Source organism: Balaenoptera ricei, chromosome 16 (genome assembly GCF_028023285.1).
Source record: "Balaenoptera ricei isolate mBalRic1 chromosome 16, mBalRic1.hap2, whole genome shotgun sequence".
NCBI classification, from domain to species: Eukaryota; Metazoa; Chordata; class Mammalia; order Artiodactyla; family Balaenopteridae; genus Balaenoptera; species Balaenoptera ricei.
The window spans coordinates 58,239,429-58,259,345 of NC_082654.1; the positions used below are offsets into that span (position 1 = coordinate 58,239,429).

At 45.3% G+C, this 19,917-nt stretch overlaps 2 protein-coding genes across 9 annotated transcripts in view; one reads left to right on the plus strand and one right to left on the minus strand.

Annotated features, from left to right (window-relative positions):
* Window positions 1–19,917, plus strand: part of KCNMA1 (potassium calcium-activated channel subfamily M alpha 1) — a 786,057-nt gene that overhangs the window by 710,958 nt on the left and 55,182 nt on the right. For all 8 annotated transcript variants that reach the window (XM_059899168.1, XM_059899179.1, XM_059899177.1 and 5 more), the window contains 2 exons: window positions 110–334; window positions 3,888–4,080. In XM_059899168.1, coding sequence (XP_059755151.1) covers window positions 110–334; window positions 3,888–4,080 — 418 coding nt within the window. The remainder of the gene's footprint in view (window positions 1–109; window positions 335–3,887; window positions 4,081–19,917) is intronic.
* The window catches only part of LRMDA (leucine rich melanocyte differentiation associated), a 1,782,822-nt gene that overhangs the window by 211,111 nt on the left and 1,551,794 nt on the right, over window positions 1–19,917 (minus strand). The window lies entirely within an intron of this gene.

Here is a 19,917-nt window from a genome sequence, read left to right on the forward strand (position 1 = left end):
AAGCACTCAGCACTTGTTTACTTGGTATTTTACACAAGTGATTTTTCAGTCCTTTTCACAACCCCATGAGGTCTTCTCTCCAATGCCTGTGCCCTTCTCCCTCCGGCAGACTCGAAGTGAAGCCGCCATGACCGTCCTGAGTGGCCACGTGGTGGTCTGCATCTTTGGCGATGTCAGTTCAGCCCTGATTGGCCTCCGGAACCTGGTGATGCCACTCCGTGCCAGCAACTTTCACTACCACGAGCTCAAGCACATCGTGTTTGTGGGTTCCATTGAGTACCTCAAGCGGGAATGGGAGACTCTTCATAACTTTCCCAAAGTGTCCATATTGCCTGTAAGTCCAAGGTCACATTATCAATGCTTTCTTCTTCTTTTCATTCACAAAAGAAAAATCCCAGATGGATAGAGTGGTTGTACCTTTGATCATGCCTCTGCTTCTTCATCTGGTTATGGACCTGAGGACTCAGCCCTTCCCCTATGCTCTGTCTAGGAATATCCAAACCCTGGGACACCTTATTAAAAGGGATTTGCAGCCAAGTTCAGTCACTCACCAGGCATGGAGTTTAGCTGGTATCAAACGTATTAACCGTATCAGTGTCTATACAGTCTCTCTCTTGCCTACCCAAACCCAGCGCTTTGCAATATTATAGTACTTATAGCAGAATTTACATAAGGAACTATTTATATCACTTTATTTATGACATTATGAATGCTTGGAGAAATCTTATTTTACCATGTTCTGTTTTTAGCTAAATGTATTTAACAGAGTTCTTTATTTCTGTTGTACAAAAGGCCAACCCCTTCTGCTGCCCAACCCCTCCCTCCCTCCCAGTCATTTAGAAGCCCAGTAATGTTTTCATGAGATTGTGTGTGTGTGTTTACATGTGTGCACATGTGTGCATGTGATGTTCTTGATTACAAAACACTAGGACCCAAATCTAAAAGGAACAATTTGGGACTCCACAATTTAATGAGAGGGCATGGGATACGTGATCTGGGAGTCACATAACTAACTACTTCCCAATCGTTAATCAATATATTTTCCATAAACTTTCAAATAATTGTAGAGCACTGTACATTTCAACCTTTGATATAGTTCTCCAGGTCACAAATCCATGCAAATATCACTTATACTCCAAACGTTTTTCTTGGAAGTTCACATCCCTAAAACAGGAACACAAATTTTATTCTATATTTTAAGAAGTCTGGATTTTTTCCCACTTACAGAGCTGAAATTTGTTATTTCTATTATCAGCTTCTAGAACCTCGGAAATGGAAAACGAAGAGTCAAGTAATATAATTCAATAAAGAAGACATAAGAATCAATCCACAAGTAATGCCCATTCGTAGCTATCAATACCATGTGTCCTAACATATGCCTGGCGCAGTGGACGCTCAATAAATATATAAAGAAGTGAGAAAAATATAGACAGATATCTTTTGGCTGCTGGGCCCCAAATTCACTGACTTAGTGAACACATGTGGTTAAAAATAGTCACCTGCAGAAAAATAGTCATATACATAAAAGAGCATAAACAGATATATACCTAATTTCAGAAACATGATAGTTGTGATTACATATTTCCATGATTATTTTCCTACATGTGCTCTTCCACATGGTCCTTGGGAACAATGGACTAGGGTCTAAAAGTATTTTGTAAAGAGCTTATTAGTTTTCTGGGGTACAGGAGTCTATGTATGTGTGTATGTGTATAGTGTTGGGTGTGTAGGTGTGTGTGTGATGTTTTCTGTGTGTGTGTGTTTGTTGTGTGTGTTTCCTCCTGTATGCTCTTGTACACATCCACTCATCTGCCTGCATCTATATGAATGAGTTCTCCTATCTGCAGGGCCTTTTCAAACCCTCCAAAATTTATCACACTTGAACACAACATATTGGTACAAAATGGGCCTTCACCTATGTCTCCACATATTTCATTGTTTAAACAGGGCCCCAGATACAGGACCAGCCCAGAGAAACACAAGATGTTTCTATGTGTGTCATTTGTATTTCTTGAGTTTTGAAATCATGCATGTACAGCTGCACAGGGATTTTCTTATATTACAATTACTGGTGGATCCCCTACAAGGTGAAAATTAAAAGAATATGATGTAGGCAATTGAGGCTTATACACTGGTGAAATGATACAGGAAGTTGGTCAGACTTATTTTGTACCAAAAGACCCCAGTGAAAAGGGGGAGACTTCTCCTTCTCTCAAAAGATCCTCCTCCGGAGCTTGGAATTAGTAGCTTCCCAGCCCCGTAGCACTAAATGCCTCTTCCTCCATAATTCCACTTTGCAGTTACATTTTGGAGGCTGGGAATAGAATCCTGACTGCCACCGAGTCATAAAAGAGGGCTGATGGGCTTGATCTCTGCAGCCAAGTCCAATCTTCTCAAAGCCCCCTTTCCAGGAAGGAGAACGAGAGGAAGGCATCCAGAGACATAGGCAGTTGACAGACCCTCTCCCTACACGGTCAGTGAGTTGAAGACAGCTCAGGTCTCCATGAAGGCAAGTCAGAAGCTGGATTCAGGTTGGAGGATCAAGGAGGCTGGTGGCTGGCGGTGAACTCCAAAATCATGCCCTTGGGGCCCTATCACATGGGATGGCCTGATTAGTTCTTCTCTGGTCCCCCCCTGAGGACACAGAGCAGGTGGGGGTCATGCCCCTCTCCTCCAACCCTAACCCTTCTATTTGACCAGTGGCTGCATTCCTGGCCTCTGTCATTACCTCCTTGATCTGGGAATTTGTTTCCACTGTTTTTTGTTGTTACGGGATTTTTTAAAAAATCTGTTTACTGGCTTATTTATTTTTAATTACTCCAGTAAAACACAAGTATGTTCTTGTTATAAAATATTCAAACAAAGCAGATGTATATAAAGTCAAAAGCAAACTTTTCCTTCACCCCCAATCTTATTTCCCTCCCCGGGGTAATTACTGTTATTAGTTTAGTGTGTACTTTTCCTGAACTTTCTCTCTGAGTGTACGTACATTTATAAATACATTCATACATATATAGTTCTATTCTGTGGGTTTCTTTTTACATAAATGAAATCATACTTTTCGAATTGTCTAGAACTTGGTTTTTTTATTTGTTTCAATTGCTCCTCTGTCTTGAGATCCTTCCAAAGCAATACCTACATGGAGAGGTCTTTCAATCCCTTTACCTGCTGCATAGACTTCCGTTGTATATATATATATCTGATAGTGTATTTAACCATGCCTCTGTTCTTGGACAGTTAGGTGATTTCCTTGTTTTTCTCTTGCTGAAAATATGCATTAAAATCATACACCTGAAGCTTCACCCCTTTCCGTATCCCCTTTGCAAGATGCACATTAATTCCACTCGCTCCCACATCCTCTGAATTCAGCCCCACCTCATCACACCGCGCTCCCTGGCTATTTCCTCTTGGCTGCCTTGGGAATTCTAGTTGGAGCTGCTGTCTTTTTGCCTGAGACAGAAGTGACCTGCTATTAAATAAACAGGCATTTGAAAGCCACCCCCTCGTTACATTCTGAAAGCCAGAGGTTGCCACAGGACAGTTACTTAAATCAAGACAATTTCCAGGCAGGAAGAAGATACAGAACCATGGCATAATTCCTCTCCCTCGTTAGTTAGTAATAGCTTGATTGAGTATGGAGAGCGACCCTAAAATGCTGCCATCAGCACTGACTACCCTTTAGATTAACACACAACTCCTATTCCCTTGAATGTAGTTAGGCCAGCTTAATGTCAAGGCATAAAAAAAGATACTTGTTAAATAATTTCCCAAAGCTCCGGCTCAGTCTTTAATTTGTTTTTATTCTTTCCCCCCGCCTCTTTCCCTCTTGTTCCTCAGTCTCACTTTTGCTTCTCCTTTTTTTTTTCTCTCTTTCCTCTATGCCAAAGGGTACGCCGTTAAGTCGGGCTGATTTAAGGGCCGTCAACATCAACCTCTGTGACATGTGCGTTATCCTGTCAGCCAATCAGAATAATATTGATGATACTTCGCTGCAGGACAAGGAATGCATCTTGGCGTCGCTCAACATCAAATCTATGCAGTTTGATGACAGCATCGGGGTCTTGCAGGCTAATTCCCAAGGTAAGGGCAGCCCCTCTGCTGTGCCTACGGGGGACAGGGGCTGGCAAGAGGGATATCCTTCACTCCGTAATCCAGAGAGGCTCGCATCAGCCTGCCTGGTAGAGAAACACACCGTGGCTGCCGTGGCTTTCAAAGGGGCATCTGCTGCCTCTTCTTGCCAGCCGGGGCAGTGGGCTTGAGACCCTAACACCCACGCTCTCAGTAGGCTGTCTTCCCCAAAACGAATCCAGCCTTTAAATGCCACCCCCTCAGCCTTCCCAAACAGTGGCTTTAGGACCAGGGTCGCCAGCTAAATGTCAGAGCACTGAGATGATGCTGGCTGAACAATCCCCCGTGTTTCTCCCCGGCATCTGTTTTTGCCGTTGACCTGTGTTAAGCTTTGCCGTTGTTACAGCTGCATGGGGGTGTTGAGCTTTGCGTTGTTATCGGCTGACCAAGGGACAGTGGTCTCTGGAGGGTGGGGGGGTATATATGGACACTGAAAGTCATTTCGCAAAAGGTGACACTTGTCAGCCCATGCGTTCTCTATAGGAGGCATGACAGTGTTAAATGACACACATCTGCCATCTCTGCTCTGCCCTGATCTTCCCTGTCATTTGCTCTGGGATCCTGGGCAGATGGTTCCAAGTAAAGATGTTGTCCAGGAGTCTCAGGGAGGCAGCACTGCAAAAATCCTGCAACAAACCACCTCACTAATCAGGGCCTTGGCAGGATGGGATGTGAAGCATTTTTCGCTGAGTAACACCTCTGTGTGGGCTTGCCATGAACTGTAGGATCATTGTCGTAGGCGGTCTACTGGATAGGTGGCATCGGGTGCCTGATGGGGACCTGAATGCCATCATTCCAGGAGTAAAGATAGAGGGCGTACAGCCCACAAAAACTATAGCCGCTGGGCTATGAAGCACCATCTTACTGATATGATAAAGCTTAGCTCGATTCTGCCGCCTAGACCTACGTGCTACATTATCTTTTGCCAACTCAGCATGACTACCACCTCCTTCTAAGGTCCCCTCGACGTTGCAGCGAAGCCAGAGACAATCGTTTCTAGAAGTCCCTTCTCTGCCTGGTTCTGGGCTGGAGTCTGCCAATGAGAGAGGGACACTAGGACGAGGTCTGGAAAGTGGAAGAGAAAAACAGTCTTGATTTTTGGAGGCAGCTGCAGGGTTCAAAGCAGCTCTCAGGGGAAGCTTTGAGAACCACTGGCTTTGCTGCTAGAGATGGAGACTGGTGTGTGGGCTTCCCCGAGGGTCCTGCGGTTCACAGCACCTTCTGGTGAAGTTCAAGAGAACCTTCCCCGTGGTGCTGCAAGTGAAATGGCTAATGGTGGCCTCTTTGAGTTTTGCTCCTCCAGCCCTGCCCATGGCTGTGTCAACCTCTAATTTTCATCGTACCTGGAATAGAGTGGCTTCTATCTTGACATAACCCTGGCTGATACAGCCTGAAGCTTGGTTTTGACATCTCCACTCCAGCCTCCTCTGCCTCCCCCCCAAATCTAAATCTTGGTCTCCATTTGCTCAGCGGTGCCCGCAGGACAGAGCAATGCGCTGAGGCCCTAAGAAAGGAGCCTTAACTCTTTCCTGCGTCCTGCACGACCTGCTCAGGGAGCTGAGGTGGCAAAGGATGGGAGGAGACAGTTAGCTGGCCTTCTTGGAGGGGGAAGAGGCAAGCTAGCTTTCGGTTCCTGCTCCTAAGTACTTGATCTTCACTGTGTGTCTTCCCACCCACACCCCAGCATGGGCATCACCCAGGGACTGTTAGAAATACAGACTCTCATGCCACACAGACCTGCCGAGTCAGAATCTGCATCCTAACAGCGTCCGCGGGTGATTCGTTTGCACTGCTTTAAGGCACAATAAATCTTTACTCTAACAACACTGGGTCCAGTGAACACACTGACCAACCCCATTAGATGCGCCTCGTCTCCTGGCAGGAGCTAGCAGAGGGAATGGAAAGAAGTAGAAGCAGGGGAAGTGCACCCTCCAGGTGGAGATGGAACCGAATAGGGGGTGGAGGGGCAGGAAAAGACTCCCTTTCCCCAGCATGCCTGTTTCCTCGCAATTCAATAATCGTGATTTTCAAGGTCCTAGATTAGAATCTCAACATATAATATAGTCACATATGCATCCGACATATGTGTCCCTTCCAGCTCTCTTAAACCTTATCCCAGCCTGTCAGATCCTTTTGATGGCCAAACTGGTAAAAAAATGCTTCCCCTCCCCTCTTCAAACACTTACTCGATTCTCAAAAGCCTTCTTTACTGTTTTTATCACAGGAGTAAGCAAGAATAGTAGGTCTTGGAGGGAGAGAAGGAAGAAAGGAAAAGAGAATTCATTTTTTCCTGCAAAAAAAAAAAGGGTTCTTATTTTGTACACACACACACACACACACACACACACACACACACACACACACACACACACCAGAAGGGGCAGAGGATGTGCTCTATGGCCGGTGGTGGTTTTCAGAGACTTCTGGTTGACATTGGAGTGGAGTGGAGTGTACATCCCCCAGTAGCCAGCAAGCATTCTGTTTGGCTCTCAATGAGAGACTGTCGAAGCTGTAGCCCCACTGAGTCCATATTTCCCATCGTTTTCTTACTCTGTCTGCTCCTCTCTTGTCCTTGGTTTCTAATACTCCCCTTTGGTGACACTCTGACCTTCCAAAAAGCAGTGGTCCAGTGGCGGCCATCAACACGGGAGGTTGCTTCCTCCCCAGTGGGTGAGCGTTGTAAGTTCACCTCTGGCTGCTCGCTGTACAGCCCACGCCTCAGGTTCGTCCCAGTCCGTGGGGTCAGATGGACGAGCTGAGATTCCCGGCTGCTCCCCCTCCTTGAGACCCTTGTGACCCACCGGAACGCCCACTGTCCTCAGATACTTCTGTCACCCTTCATCTGGGCATTTGGCATGACCAAACTCCAAGTGGATTGGAATTACGGAATACAAAATGGATTTCATCTTACTATTTTCACTTCGGGGAACAAATCTAACTTCCCCATGAGAGGTAACTACAGAGATTTCTGGCCACTGACACCCCACCTTTCATCCCTCTTTATTCTGTAGTCCTCATGAAACCCATTCCTTTGTTTTGTCTCGAGAGCTATGTTACCATCTCTCCAGAACACAGCAGGACAGAACTGTGGCCCCAGGACAGATGTGTGTACTCTTGGGCCAGAGTATTCATGCAGCCTTATGGCGAGTTGTTCTAACATGAAACGAAACAAGAAAATGTGTCTTAACATTGAGGAGGTAGAGCCTTCACTGGGATTTGTGTTCAGACACTTGCCACTGCATGTTATTTGCTCTCCTAGACTCACAAAACCTCTTTTCCCTCTTGTCTTTTCACATTCCCTTTTAGTGTCAATGTTCTAGCCCACATGGTGTCAGGACTGGCCCAGCCTAGGGATTCTGGACCAGATACTTTCTGAAAAGATCTGAAATGTGATGGCTGATTGTCAAAAACAATTACAGAGAAAGGTGGCATACCCCATGCTAGACGGTATATCCGATGTGACAGTTGGGTCTATGAGATGCAGTTTTAATATACAGCAGGCAAGACTGCAGTGACAATCATATAAAGCAGGTGAAGCCACTTCTTGCTGGTCAGCAAACATCAGCTCAGAACCACTTTACAGCTCTTTACCAGCAACTAAGTGCCTTTATTTACAGAGCGCCTGTCACTTCCCTTTGGCTGGAGAGCTGGTGTATTATTTAGCACGCATTTATCTGGGGAAAACATTTCAATTTAAATCAGCTGGTACAACGGTGGCTCTTGCCAGACTCTCTCCCTGTGGTTCTAAAAGACAAGAACTGAGTCAGATCTTGGAAAGGCGGGTGAACAGAGGGAGGAAGGGTCTATTCTCAGAGAGCCACTTGAATCAGAACCTGAAAGGAAGGCTCATGCGATTGAATTTCCCATTATGCTTTTTTTGTTGTTGAAGTATGATGGTTGATTTACAATGTTATATTAGTTTCGGGTGTATAACATAGTGAGTGATTCAATATTTTTATAGATTATGCACCATTTAAAGTTATTATAAAATGTTGGCTATATTCCCTGTGCTGTACAGTGTATCCCTTGTAGCTTATTTATTTTATACATAGTATCAAAAGTTTGTATCTTTAATCCCCTACCCCTATCTTGTCCTTTTCCCTTCCCTCTCCTGACTGGTAACCACTGGTTTGTTCTCTATATCTGTGAGTCCGTTTCTGTTTTGTTACATACATTCACTTGTTTTATTTTTTACGTTCCACATATAAGTGATAACATAGAGTATTTGCCTTTGTCTGACTTATTTCACTGAGCATAATACCTTCTAGGTCCAACCATGTTGTTGCAAATAGCAGAATTTCATCCTTTTTTATGGCTAATATTTGTGTGTGCGTGTGTGTGTGTATGTGTATATATGCCACATCTTCTCTACCTACTCATCTATTGATGAACACTTAGGTTGCTTTCATATCTTGACTATTGTAAATAATGCTGCTATGAACATTGGGGTGCATGTATGTTTTTGAATTAGTGTTTTCGATTTCTTCAGATATATAGCCAGGAGTGGAATTACTGGATCATGTGGTAGTTCTATTTTTAGTTTTTTGCCATTATGCTTTTATATTGAGTTATGAAATGAGCATTTATAGTTTCTTCCTGCTTAACCTTCCAGTAAGGGTAAGTCTTAAGGGAAAGAAAGAGGAATAAGTGAGTGACCACTATGTCTCAGGCACTATAGCACGCAGGACACAAATGGCTACCATATTGGACAGTGCAGGTCTAGAGCATAGGCTTACTGCCTTGCTAAGGGTTTGGATTTATAAGAAGATGATGATTAAATCCATCTTTTAGAAAGATAGCAGACAAAAATATGAGCATGGTTTAGAGGTGGAAAGAGATGGTGGCATGAGCTATATGAGAAGACTACTGCAGTGGACTAGAAGGGATGAGATGAGGGCTGACAGGACAACTTAGTGATGTTAGTTGTGAGGACAAGACAGAAATTGAGATAGATTTGAAATAGAATAGCTGTTGAAGACTAGTTGGTGGGAAGGAGGTATGGATAAGCAAGGGTGAGGAATTGCGAATGCGTTTCGAGGTTGGCCACGGGGTGGATGTAAAAATGATTAAGTTCGCAAAGGACCCAGGAGGAGAAACAAGCTTGGGGCAGAAGGTAAAACAATTAGGTCCTGGTTCATTTGAGTTGAAATTTTCTGGAGAATATCCAGTGAGAAATAAGAACATATGGTTACAGGGATAAAGTTAGGTTTGAAGCTATAGACTCAGAGGTCGTTGGTGATGGACAGTGTATGGGCCTTGAGAGTGTATATTTCCCAGGGAGACAAGGCAGGGCAACTAAGAGAAAAGGGGCCATTGTGGAACCTTGGGAAACATCAACCTTGAAGGGACAAACAGAGGAAGAGAATCCAGTGAGAGGGGCTGAGGACACAGATTTTGGGGGGTAGGAGTAGGTGGTATGAAGGTAAAGGAGAAGAGGGTTGAATAAATTCCAGAGTCGCGATCTAGGATGTATCCTAATTATTTCTCGCTGTGTGTGTTTTCTTGAGCAGACTCTGAGCTCTTTGAGAGGCAAAGACTCTTCCTTATCTTGCTAATCTTCGTGTCCCCACTCCCTCTAGCGCAGGACCTGACACAGAGTTGGCATGCCAGAAGAATTTGCTGGGCTGAACTGATTTGAAAGGACACAGTGATTAGCACTGTCAGATACTGCAGAAAAGTCAAGTAGATGAGGGCCTAAAAATGGCAACAGTGCATTTGACCCTCAGGAAGTTCCCAGTGATCTTAGCAAGAGCAGCTGAGTAGCTTGTTGCCAGTAGAAGCAAGCAAACCTTAATGGGAGGGGAGAATTGGAGGTCCTATATTACTCTTTCAAGTGCAGATAGGGAGAGAAATAGGATATTTCAAAGGAGCTCGTCAAAGAAAGGATTTCCTTTTTGTTTTTAGAAGAGGGAGAAATACACCATATTTGTTGGCTATGGTAGGCTAGGGTGAAGCCCCATAGAGGGGCAAAGTTTGAAGCTACAGGAGAGAGTTGTTCAACAATAAAGGAGGAACCAGAGAGAAGCAGGAGAGACGATGTGTCCTTTAAAAAAGAAGGAATGATCCTTGTTCCTCTGAGTCAGAGGACTGGATGGGGAAGATGAAGCTGGAGGAAAGTTCAGTCTGATGGCCCCTCCTTTCTTCATGAAGCAACCAACTTGGCTTTCCTTGAGGAGTTAAGTGGGTCAATTGGGACAGGGAACTGATGTGGTAACGGTTCAGAGCAGACACCATGGGAACCACATAAGGAAAGGACTGGATTTAGGTGAAAGCACCGTGAGCATTGGTGAGGACCAGCTGGGGTTGGAACCATGCTAAAACGAGTCAGCACTGCCCTGCAGTTTTCTCTGCAGCGCTTTGCAAAAAAGCACAGAAACTAGAACTTGGCTTTAGCTTGGGATGGAGATTCGGAGGAGGCAAAGGATTCCGTGGTGCTGTTGAGAGAATATTAAAATGAGTGTCCCAGGGTCTAAGACGGTAGGTGGAGAAGTTAAACCAGAGTTGGGGCTTCTAGGCAGAGAGGCCAAAAACGAAGCAAGAAATAAATCTCTGCGAGGTCAAAGAACGGGCACGTGGAGTAAAAGAGTGCCAAAGGGTGGGAGGTTTGATTAGAGAGAGGATGTGATGACCTCAGAGGATGAAATATTCCTTGCAGAGCCAGAACAGATCTTGGTCATGTTCACGCTAAAACAGTTCTTCTCCACAAGGACTCTGAGCCCAAAGCAGAGCCCATCTGTTCACCACCAGCACCACCACCACTACCATGACCAGCACGACCACCAGCACCACCACCAGCAACCATAATAATAATGCTTATGCTTCATGAATGTTTCCTGCTGTTATGTGGTAGGTATTTTGTCAACCAAGACAACAGACGTTTCTTAGATCACCGGTTTTCACCCTTGCCTGCACATTGTAATCACTTGAGAAATGTTAAAAAAATATCAACGCCTGGGTTGCCCCTTAGCAGTTGTGACTTAGCTGGTAGGGGGTACAACCCGGGCATCAGGAGTTTTCGAAGTTCCCTGATGGCTCCCAGGTACAGCCAGGGTTGAGAACCACTGCCCAAGGTGGTCCTCAGAGGACGTGTATGAAGTAAGAGGGTTACCATTTTGATTTTAAAGAGGAAGAAACTGAGGCTTTGAGAAGCTAAGTAATCATTTTAACCTGAGTCTTCCTGGCTTCCTGGGAATCCTCACCTTTAAATCATTTTGCTTCTTTATAACAATTCTGTTATTTAAACCTGTTGGTCTACCTTCTTCCTTTCATATTTTTGTGGCTGATCATTAGCTTTCCCAATACTGAAAATCCTTAAGTGGAGAAAAAGGGTAGGGGAAGGCAGTGGGAAACCAGGCTCTGACTTTTGCCCAACTGGCTACGTTTGTCATCTTGTTTCTGTCATATGTCTCAAGGTGATAAGTAAAGGATATTAGTTGCCCTGTGGACAGGCCTTCTCCTTCTTCTTCTTTTTTAGCAGATATTCATTTTTAATTATTATTTATTTATTTATTTATTTATTTGTTGGTTGTGTTGGGTCTTCGTTTCTGTGCGAGGGCTTTCTCTAGTTGCGGCGAGCGGGGGCCACTCTTCATCGCGGTGCGCGGGCCTCTCACTGTCGTGGCCTCTCTTGTTGCGGAGCACAGGCTCCAGACGCGCAGGCTCAGCAATTGTGGCTCACGGGCCCAGTTGCTCTGCGGCATGTGGGATCCTCCCAGACCAGGGCTCAAACCCGTGTCCCCCGCATCGGCAGGCAGACTCTCAACCGCTGCGCCACCAGGGAAGCCCCAGGCCTTCTTCTTGACCACAGCTTTTGAAAGGTGGCAGGGCTGAGAGCCAGCACTCCACGGCTATTAAACAGCAACGCTGCCCACCTTCAAAGCCAGCACGGAGTTCCTCCCGGTCCCTGGGTCTCTTCAAGAAGATGGCGCTGGTGTGTATCCATGCCTGGGCTAAATTTGGATGCTGGTGTTAGGGTTCCTCTCTTGTTCATTTTCCTGTTATATGCTCTGCATTCATCTGATGCATGCTCCCTGTCCTGAAGGTGTCAGTCCAAGTCCATGAACATTTACTAAGCATCTGTCACGTGCCCAGACTGTGCACGATAGACACTGCCAGGGAGTCAGGGGTCCTAAAGCACATTCCCGGTCTTTGCAACCTCCTAGGCGAATAAGTAACTCTGCTTTGGAATGCTGGTTGCTCCCCATGGGAGAATTACCATCTCTGGAGACTAACACTAGGGACAGGAAGAGAAAGAGAGTGGGGTTTGAGAGACACTCTGGGAAAAAAGCAGAGGATTTCAGCAGTTGGAAACAAACAGATCCGGCTGCAGTCAGCAGAACAGAGGAAAAGGGGCAGAGGTACATGGGGACATGTTTGAGGGACAGCGGTGAGTACAGTTGGGCAGGAACACAGTGTGTGTGTCAGGCAGCAGGGGGACAGAAGGCTGAAGTGTGGGTTGGGCATTGAGAAACTTTTTCTTTTCTGTAGTTAGGAAGCTGTAAATCATTTTTTATGAGTCTGTGAGTTAGGAAGCTGTAAGTAATTCAGTGGGCACCGGGGAGCTACGGAAGGTTTCAAAGCAAGAGAGTGATGGTATTGGACCTGAACTTTAGGAAGATTGACCTGGCAGCCCAGTGAAGCATTGTTCGGAGTGGGAAAGAAGAAGATGCAGGGAAACTGGGTAGGAACAGTGGTTACCCAGGAGGAGACCAGGAACCTGGAACTGGAAAAAGAAGGGGAGGGTCTAGGGTAAGATGGGTAGGTGTAAAACAGACTGTGTGAACGTGAGCTTCCTTCCCGGTAATGGACGACAGTGGCTGCTCGTGGGAAGAAGCCTGCGGAGAGGAGGGACTGGCTGCAGGACGAAGCAGTGTTGGTTGTGTTGGGTTTCAGTTATGATCCATTTCCCCACGGACTTGGTGGAAAAATCCAGGTGAACCTGAAAAAACAGATGGGTGGAGATGAAGTCCTGAATCCAGGAGAGGGTCACAGTTAGAGATCCGCCCCGTTGCCCATGCTCTAGGGGCCGAGAAGAGCCTCAGGGGAGAGGATAAGGAAAGGGAGTTGAACGGCGGAAGTCTGGGGAGCATCTTGGAAAGGACGGAGGGAGCCATTGGTACAAGCCACCGAGCCACAGCTGAGCTGAGTTCCCAACGCTCCTGGGGAGGGAGGAGCATGTGTCTCAAACTTTGGGACAGATGTCTGCTGCCTGCTTTCTCTTGCCTCCTCTAAATTAATTTGTCTATATTTTATGCCTCTTTACAACCACAAGTTTAAAAAAATTATAGTGGACTTCCATAAACACACCGACAGGCACACAAGCACAAGACACACATACACACACACACACACACACACACACACACACACACACACACACACCTTAGTTCCTACAGCCCTCTGTGACCGTCAGGCACAGTTACACTAAGTGATGCCCACATATAAGCAGACGCTCTCCTTTGTCTGGATTTCAACAAAGGTTAAGAGCCTCAAGTAGGGAATGACATTTTTCTTTGGAAGTATGGCTGTAGTCCTTGGAGAGACAGCATTAACTGGGGGCATAGGGTACATCCTGAAGTCTGAGATAGCTTTTACTGTTTCAGGGAAGAAAACGTGGCTTCTGTTTTATATATGGGGGAGATCATGTGAATTAAGATCTCTAAATTATAATGGATCACAGAAGTCAGGATTCAAAAGGGCCTTCCTAAACTGGAACTTTGGGACAAAATCCATGGGATGGAATGGAATGAAGACTGCTGAGCATTAAGTTTCAAATAATTACTCAAGACGGGCTGGATAAACCCTGCTGATAGAGGTGTAATTTATTTGGGGCAGTGATTGTTTCATCCTGGCCAGTCTGAGAGGGAGTGTGTCAAGATCTATGAAGATTTGAAGGAAGGCATTGACAAACAGGCAGTGCTGCCAAGGGGGCGACCAGAATGGGGAAATGCTTGGACTACGTGTCACTTGCTCGGCGGTTAAGAGAATGGGGCTAGGGGACCAAAAGGGCCATCTTCTGCTCCATTGAACAAAACCAGGATCGATGGCTAATGATTAAGGAGAACCAGATTTTAATCCCACATAAGAAAGGCTGCCTAAACATGTAGTGGGCGTCCTATCACCGCATGACTGTTTGCCAAATGGAAGATCCTGGCGTGACCTTTGTGATGGCGGGGAAAGTAGATGAGAGGAGTTCTGTGGTCCGTTATAACTGAGGGTCTCTGGTATTTTCTTGATTCTGATGACATAGAGCTCTGTGTTTTAGAAGATCTACATTCTTACTCCAGAGGGAGAGCTATGCTGTTTGGCGAAATTGGGGTCAAAATGGGTCTTTTAGTGGAAACTTTCACATCTTTCCAGAATGGCATTGTCTTTGTGTCTAAGATGGGGAGCGGCCTGCATTGGGGTGAGCAGCTGCACATCTGGCTTTTCCATTAATTTGACAGACCACCCCCATCTTCAACTCCCATGTCACCCCTCAACACCTGCCCTTCCCAGTTTTCTCCCTTCCTCCTCTCCCCCAAGCCTCACCCCCTGCACACCCGGGCTGCTCTCACTTGCAAACATACCTATACACATATCCTACACACATTGTCCCTCCCTGAAATCAGAGAAGCCCTTTTTCAGCTGCTCCCATATAACATTTCATTACCACAATATTCTCTCTCAATTCTGAGCCGGTGGTGGGGGAGAAACCATTCCTCTTTATACCCACCCAACGAACAAAGCTCAGCGCTAAAATATTTTTCTTCAGTTGTAACTGAAAGGGCTGTTGGCTTCCATCCCAAAAACCAGAAAGACAATTATACTTAACTGTTTAGAGATTTATAAGTACCACACTGGAGTAGCCTCTAGGTAGTAACTTTAGATACCCAGCCCAATAACTTTCTTTTATTGGTTTGTGATTTAGATCTTATTTTCAGTCCTCTATAATAAGAGGAGTACATTTCATTAAAAGAGCTTACTAAACAATAAAGAAAATCTGGCTTAGGGCTCCGAGCGGGTCTCAGGTACAGAAAGGGGTCTGCCCTGTTCCATTTCTTCTGCAGACATCATGAGACGGATCTGAGCACAGTGAGGTAGCTGTATTTCAGCAAAGCAGCCATTGCAGCCGTTTTCTAAATGACTTCAACTTGGGAGATTTTTTCCTATACAGCATATTTCACCACATGAGAGATGCTCTGACGACTGCCATCTACTAGTCTGGCAATAGATTCCCAGTGAAGGAAACAAGGAGAAGCAACCACCGCCACGACAATAGCTGTAACAAGAGACTGAGGAGTGAGGGCTACTTTCTGAACCCATGGAGGTTTTTAGGCCCTCCGTAAATGGAGGTCTAACCAGGGGAGTGGATTGGGGAAGAGAAAGTAAAAATGGACAATATCACCTATTCCTTCCAATGGCCTGCTTAGCAGAATTCACTTCTGCTGTGCCCAGCTTGGGACAACTGCAGTGAGAGGAAATCTGAGCTTCAGAGACAGAAAACAGATGTGGGGTGGAGTTGGGGTGGGACTGAGCTCATTGTCCCAGCGTCAGGCTTTCATGAGCTGCTCTGCTACTCGAAGCTCATGTGCCTAGTTAAGGCTCCTTTTAAAAAATTATAATTCCCCCTTTTTCTTCAGGTGAGTCATGAACCAGGCACATTCATAGACAATATTTCATTTAATCTCCCCGATAAGCTACTCAGGCAGAGGTCACTTACCTCCATTTTACAGATGAGAAAACTGAGGCTCAGAAAAATTCAGCAACTTGTCCAAAGTCTCTTAGCTCAGATCCCCAAACTGTCTGATTCCAAAGCCTTGTGCTTTTCTCACTACGTCAGTCTGCCGCATAAAAGAGAACAAGTGTTATTCTGATGAAAACGGGCCTGAATCTATACATCTGCTTTTCAGGGTCATGGAAGCATCCCTGGGGACAAACATTCAGTGAAAGGAAAGCTCTCAAGGCATGCCAGACTCCCAAACTGCTTCTTGCAGTCAAGGGCTGACTTTGTTTTGAATATTTTTGTCTCTGGGCATCTCTGTTTTGTGGGTCCTTTACCCTCCCCACCCCAGCAGTCAGAGACACTAGGATCCTCTTGGTCCCTGACTTCATTGCTAGGACAACCAGGCAAACAACAGCAGAGCTGGGAGAAGAGTTTTGCTTAGCTGCCTCTGTGAACAGTATAACTGCTTGAGCTTTTTCTCCCCCTGTTAGTATAGACTTGATTTTGGAGCTGCCAAAAAGAGGGTGGAAAGTTTGAGACCCAGATATTGCTTTCTTTTGTTCAGAAACTTATAAAATATTTCCAGGTTTTATCTCCTCATCCCACTTTCCAGGTGGAAGTTTCCATGGAAGACAGAGAATGAACAGACCACTCTAGCCCTCAAAGCCTAGGAGTTCAGGCTGTATGTTATGCTCAGAAAAATGGTGCAGATAAATTGTCCTGTGGGAGGAAAGTGCGGTTGTATAAGCAGAGGAAGGTGAAAGAAATCTTGTCATCCCACAGACTCTCTGAGGCCCCTGATGAGAGTCCAGATAAGGATCCAACAGCTCTTTTCCTGAGCGTCAGTTTAGGAAAGTTGCCTGAGGTTAGTCCCTGCTCTTTCCATGGTCCATGCCATCATGACACTAAGGACATAGATAGGCAGAAGTGACACAGATGTGTAAAATAAGTCGTATGGCACAAGTTGAATGCACATATTTAACGATATGGGATCTGGAACATTCCAGGGTACCTTGCAAAATGCATGGTGTGAGTCACTTATAATTTGCTGAGACATGAATGTGATCCATATGCTATGAAGATAGCACGCATGCCTCAAGCCAGCAAATGAGCCTACAGACCAGCCAGTGTATTTTTGTCTTTACCCTTCCTTTTATAGGTGAAAACTCATGTGAAGTCCTAAAACCTTTATTTCCCTTTTAAAAAAATGGCCCTGCAAAGAAGCCAACTGATTTATAAATGACTATAGTTCTGGATTGATAGAATATTTAAGGGTATGAGTGGTTATACTTCATGGAATTATGGAGGAAATTATTCCCCCAGTTCTGGAAAAGCAGTATAGTAGTCCTGGAGTGTCTTATCACATATCTCCTGTAAAGAATTACTACTGGATATTCTTTTTTTTTTTTTTTTTTTTTTCAAGCAAACCCCGTTCCTCTGTGGGCCTCTGTTTTTTGTTTGTTGGTTGGTTTGTTTTGTTTTTTAATAAGATGGAGATAACTATTGTCCTGGATGACCTATGAAGTACCTGGCCAGAGCTAACATTTGATGATTCCATAGTTTTCTGGGAGGACAGTTTTGTTTTGTTTTTTTTAATTTAATTTATTTATTTGTTTATGGCTGTGTTGGGTCTTCGTTTCTGTGCGAGGGCTTTCTCTAGTTGTGGCAAGTGGGGGCCACTCCTCATCGCTGTGCGTGGGCCTCTCACTATCGCGGCCTCTCTTGTTGCGGAGCACAGGCTCCAGACGCGCAGGCTCAGTAGTTGTAGCTCACGGGCCTAGTTGCTCCATGGCATGTGGGATCTTCCCAGACCAGGGCTCGAACCCGTGTCCCCTGCATTGGCAGGCAGATTCTCAACCACTGCGCCACCAGGGAAGCCCACTACTGGATATTCTTAAGTGCCACATGGATGTCACCACACAGTGTGTTATAAGAAGGCAGAATTTGCTTTGAGCTGCAGTGGTTCAGAGGTGGGGGTAGCTCCAGAGTAAGTGGAGTTGAATTTGAAAATAGGTATGATTATTGTAAGTAAAGGGGCTACAGGCAGATGGAAAGGGCTGGGGCAGAGTGAGGAAGGCCACACAAGCAGGAAAGGCCAAGTTTATTCATGACAGGCACTTGGCTATGTGTCTACTAATGACATTGCTGACGGACTTAAGGATCTCAGGGTGTCAAAGGAAATGATTGTAGGTGAGGTCACTGTTAACTTGGATAGACCCTCAAAGAATGGCCTTTTCTGTCATCTTGCTGACCTTCCCGCTCCCACCAACTGTCAGAAATATACTTAAACGCTTAGCATAGCACCTCACACCTAGTAGATGCTTAGTAGGGGTTAGTGGAGTGAGCAAATAAATGGTTTCATCCCCATATCTGTTGTTTGCAGTCTTCTCTGTCTTAGTTTGCCCTCAAATGAGATAAAGCAGTTCGATTCCTTTATTAAATACCACATCCTTTCCTTCCAGGCTTCAGTCACTCTTCATTCATTTGATAGCTGGGTACTGGGCAAGGGTCCCAAAGATCGAAGATGCTGAAGTTGTCAGTAGGAGCCATGGTCAGACTTGTCCAAGAGTTCTCTAGTGCACATCATCCCAGTCCCTTAACCTTTGCTAATAGCTCCTGATCCTCAACATTTTACCGGCCTCGTCACAGGTATATTGCACAGTACCAGCCCAAGGCCTGAGGAGGCTATAGCATTGAGACCTTCAGAGTTCAATAATGTACAGAAAACATCTCTGCTTTCTGCTCTAGGGGGCTTGGAATGGTTCCTCAGCACTTCCCTGGCCACGTGGAGATGGACACTCACTCCTCTCAGCCATGGGCTGGCGAATTGCGCTCTATCACCTGGGCGGGGGCAATTAATCAGATGGGTTTTGTTGCTCTGCTTAATGATGGTGAATCACAAGTGGGGCTGTCAGAGGGATGACACCATCGTGTAGGGTCAAGGGACGAAGTTTTCAATCCTACTTAACGTTAGTCATGGGGTATTTGACTTTGGATAAACCCTCTGATTTCATTTCTTCATCCCTGAAATGGGGTTTGTTAGAGTAGCCCCACCTAAATATCCTGAGGGATGGTGTGTGAATCCAAGGAGCTGATGACTACAGATTGGTTTTATAAAACATCGAGGGCTTTAGAAATCGCATTTTGCAGTCAGGTTAATCATGGTGTGTGAGGGCTCTAGAACTGAAAACTTGGGTTTGAATGCAGCTCTGCTACCTACTAGGCCTGGGCAAATTATTTAACCTCTCTGTGCCTCCGTGTTCTCACTGAGAATACTAATTGTACCTGGCTCATCAAATTTCTTGAGATATAAATGAGATATAGGGCTTTCTCTAGTCTGTATGGTACCTTTACGTGAGTCAGAAAAAGTCACTCCTTTCTTTGAGATACTTTACTTCCGTCTGTTGAAGAATTCTCATAATATACTGATTATGTTTGAACAGTATGCTTTTCTACCATCTGCTAGGAAAAAACATTGTAATAAATATGCAAATATATCATTCCATGGTATGAGTGATGCCAACTTTGATGAACTATTGTTCAGTGTCCGACCTTCGTAACCATACATGGCAGCCCTGAGTGGATGGATGTAAAGCACTTATTACCTAGGGTGTAGTTAGAGATCAAGCAACATTAGCTTTTTTGTTACTAATATTGGATAGTTTTACCATTTTCTTTCATTTGGTCCCCCAAAATAACAGTGAACAAGTTAGGGTTAGCCATTTGTACCCAGCAGCCAGAATTCTTGTTGATTCTGCTTGTCATTAGGTATGCATGGGAAGTAGATGGTGGTGGAAACCAAGACACCTTTGGGAGGTGAGCAATCCAGGTGAGGGAGACTTAACAAAAGCCGACAGAGTGTTGAGGAAGGATGGGGACAGATTGACAGTGGCCACTGGGATTCTCCCTCTGTAGACAGGCCAGTGTGGTACCACTCAGTGGAGCTTTCTAGGAAGCAGAAAGGCGAGGCCTCGGCTCAGTGACAGAAGACCTCACGCACATCTGCTCTGTGGCAGTTGGTTATGGCAGGAGTCCTGACGTTTGGGTGAAATGACATCAATCCAGAGTTGCTACTGGCTGAGTGG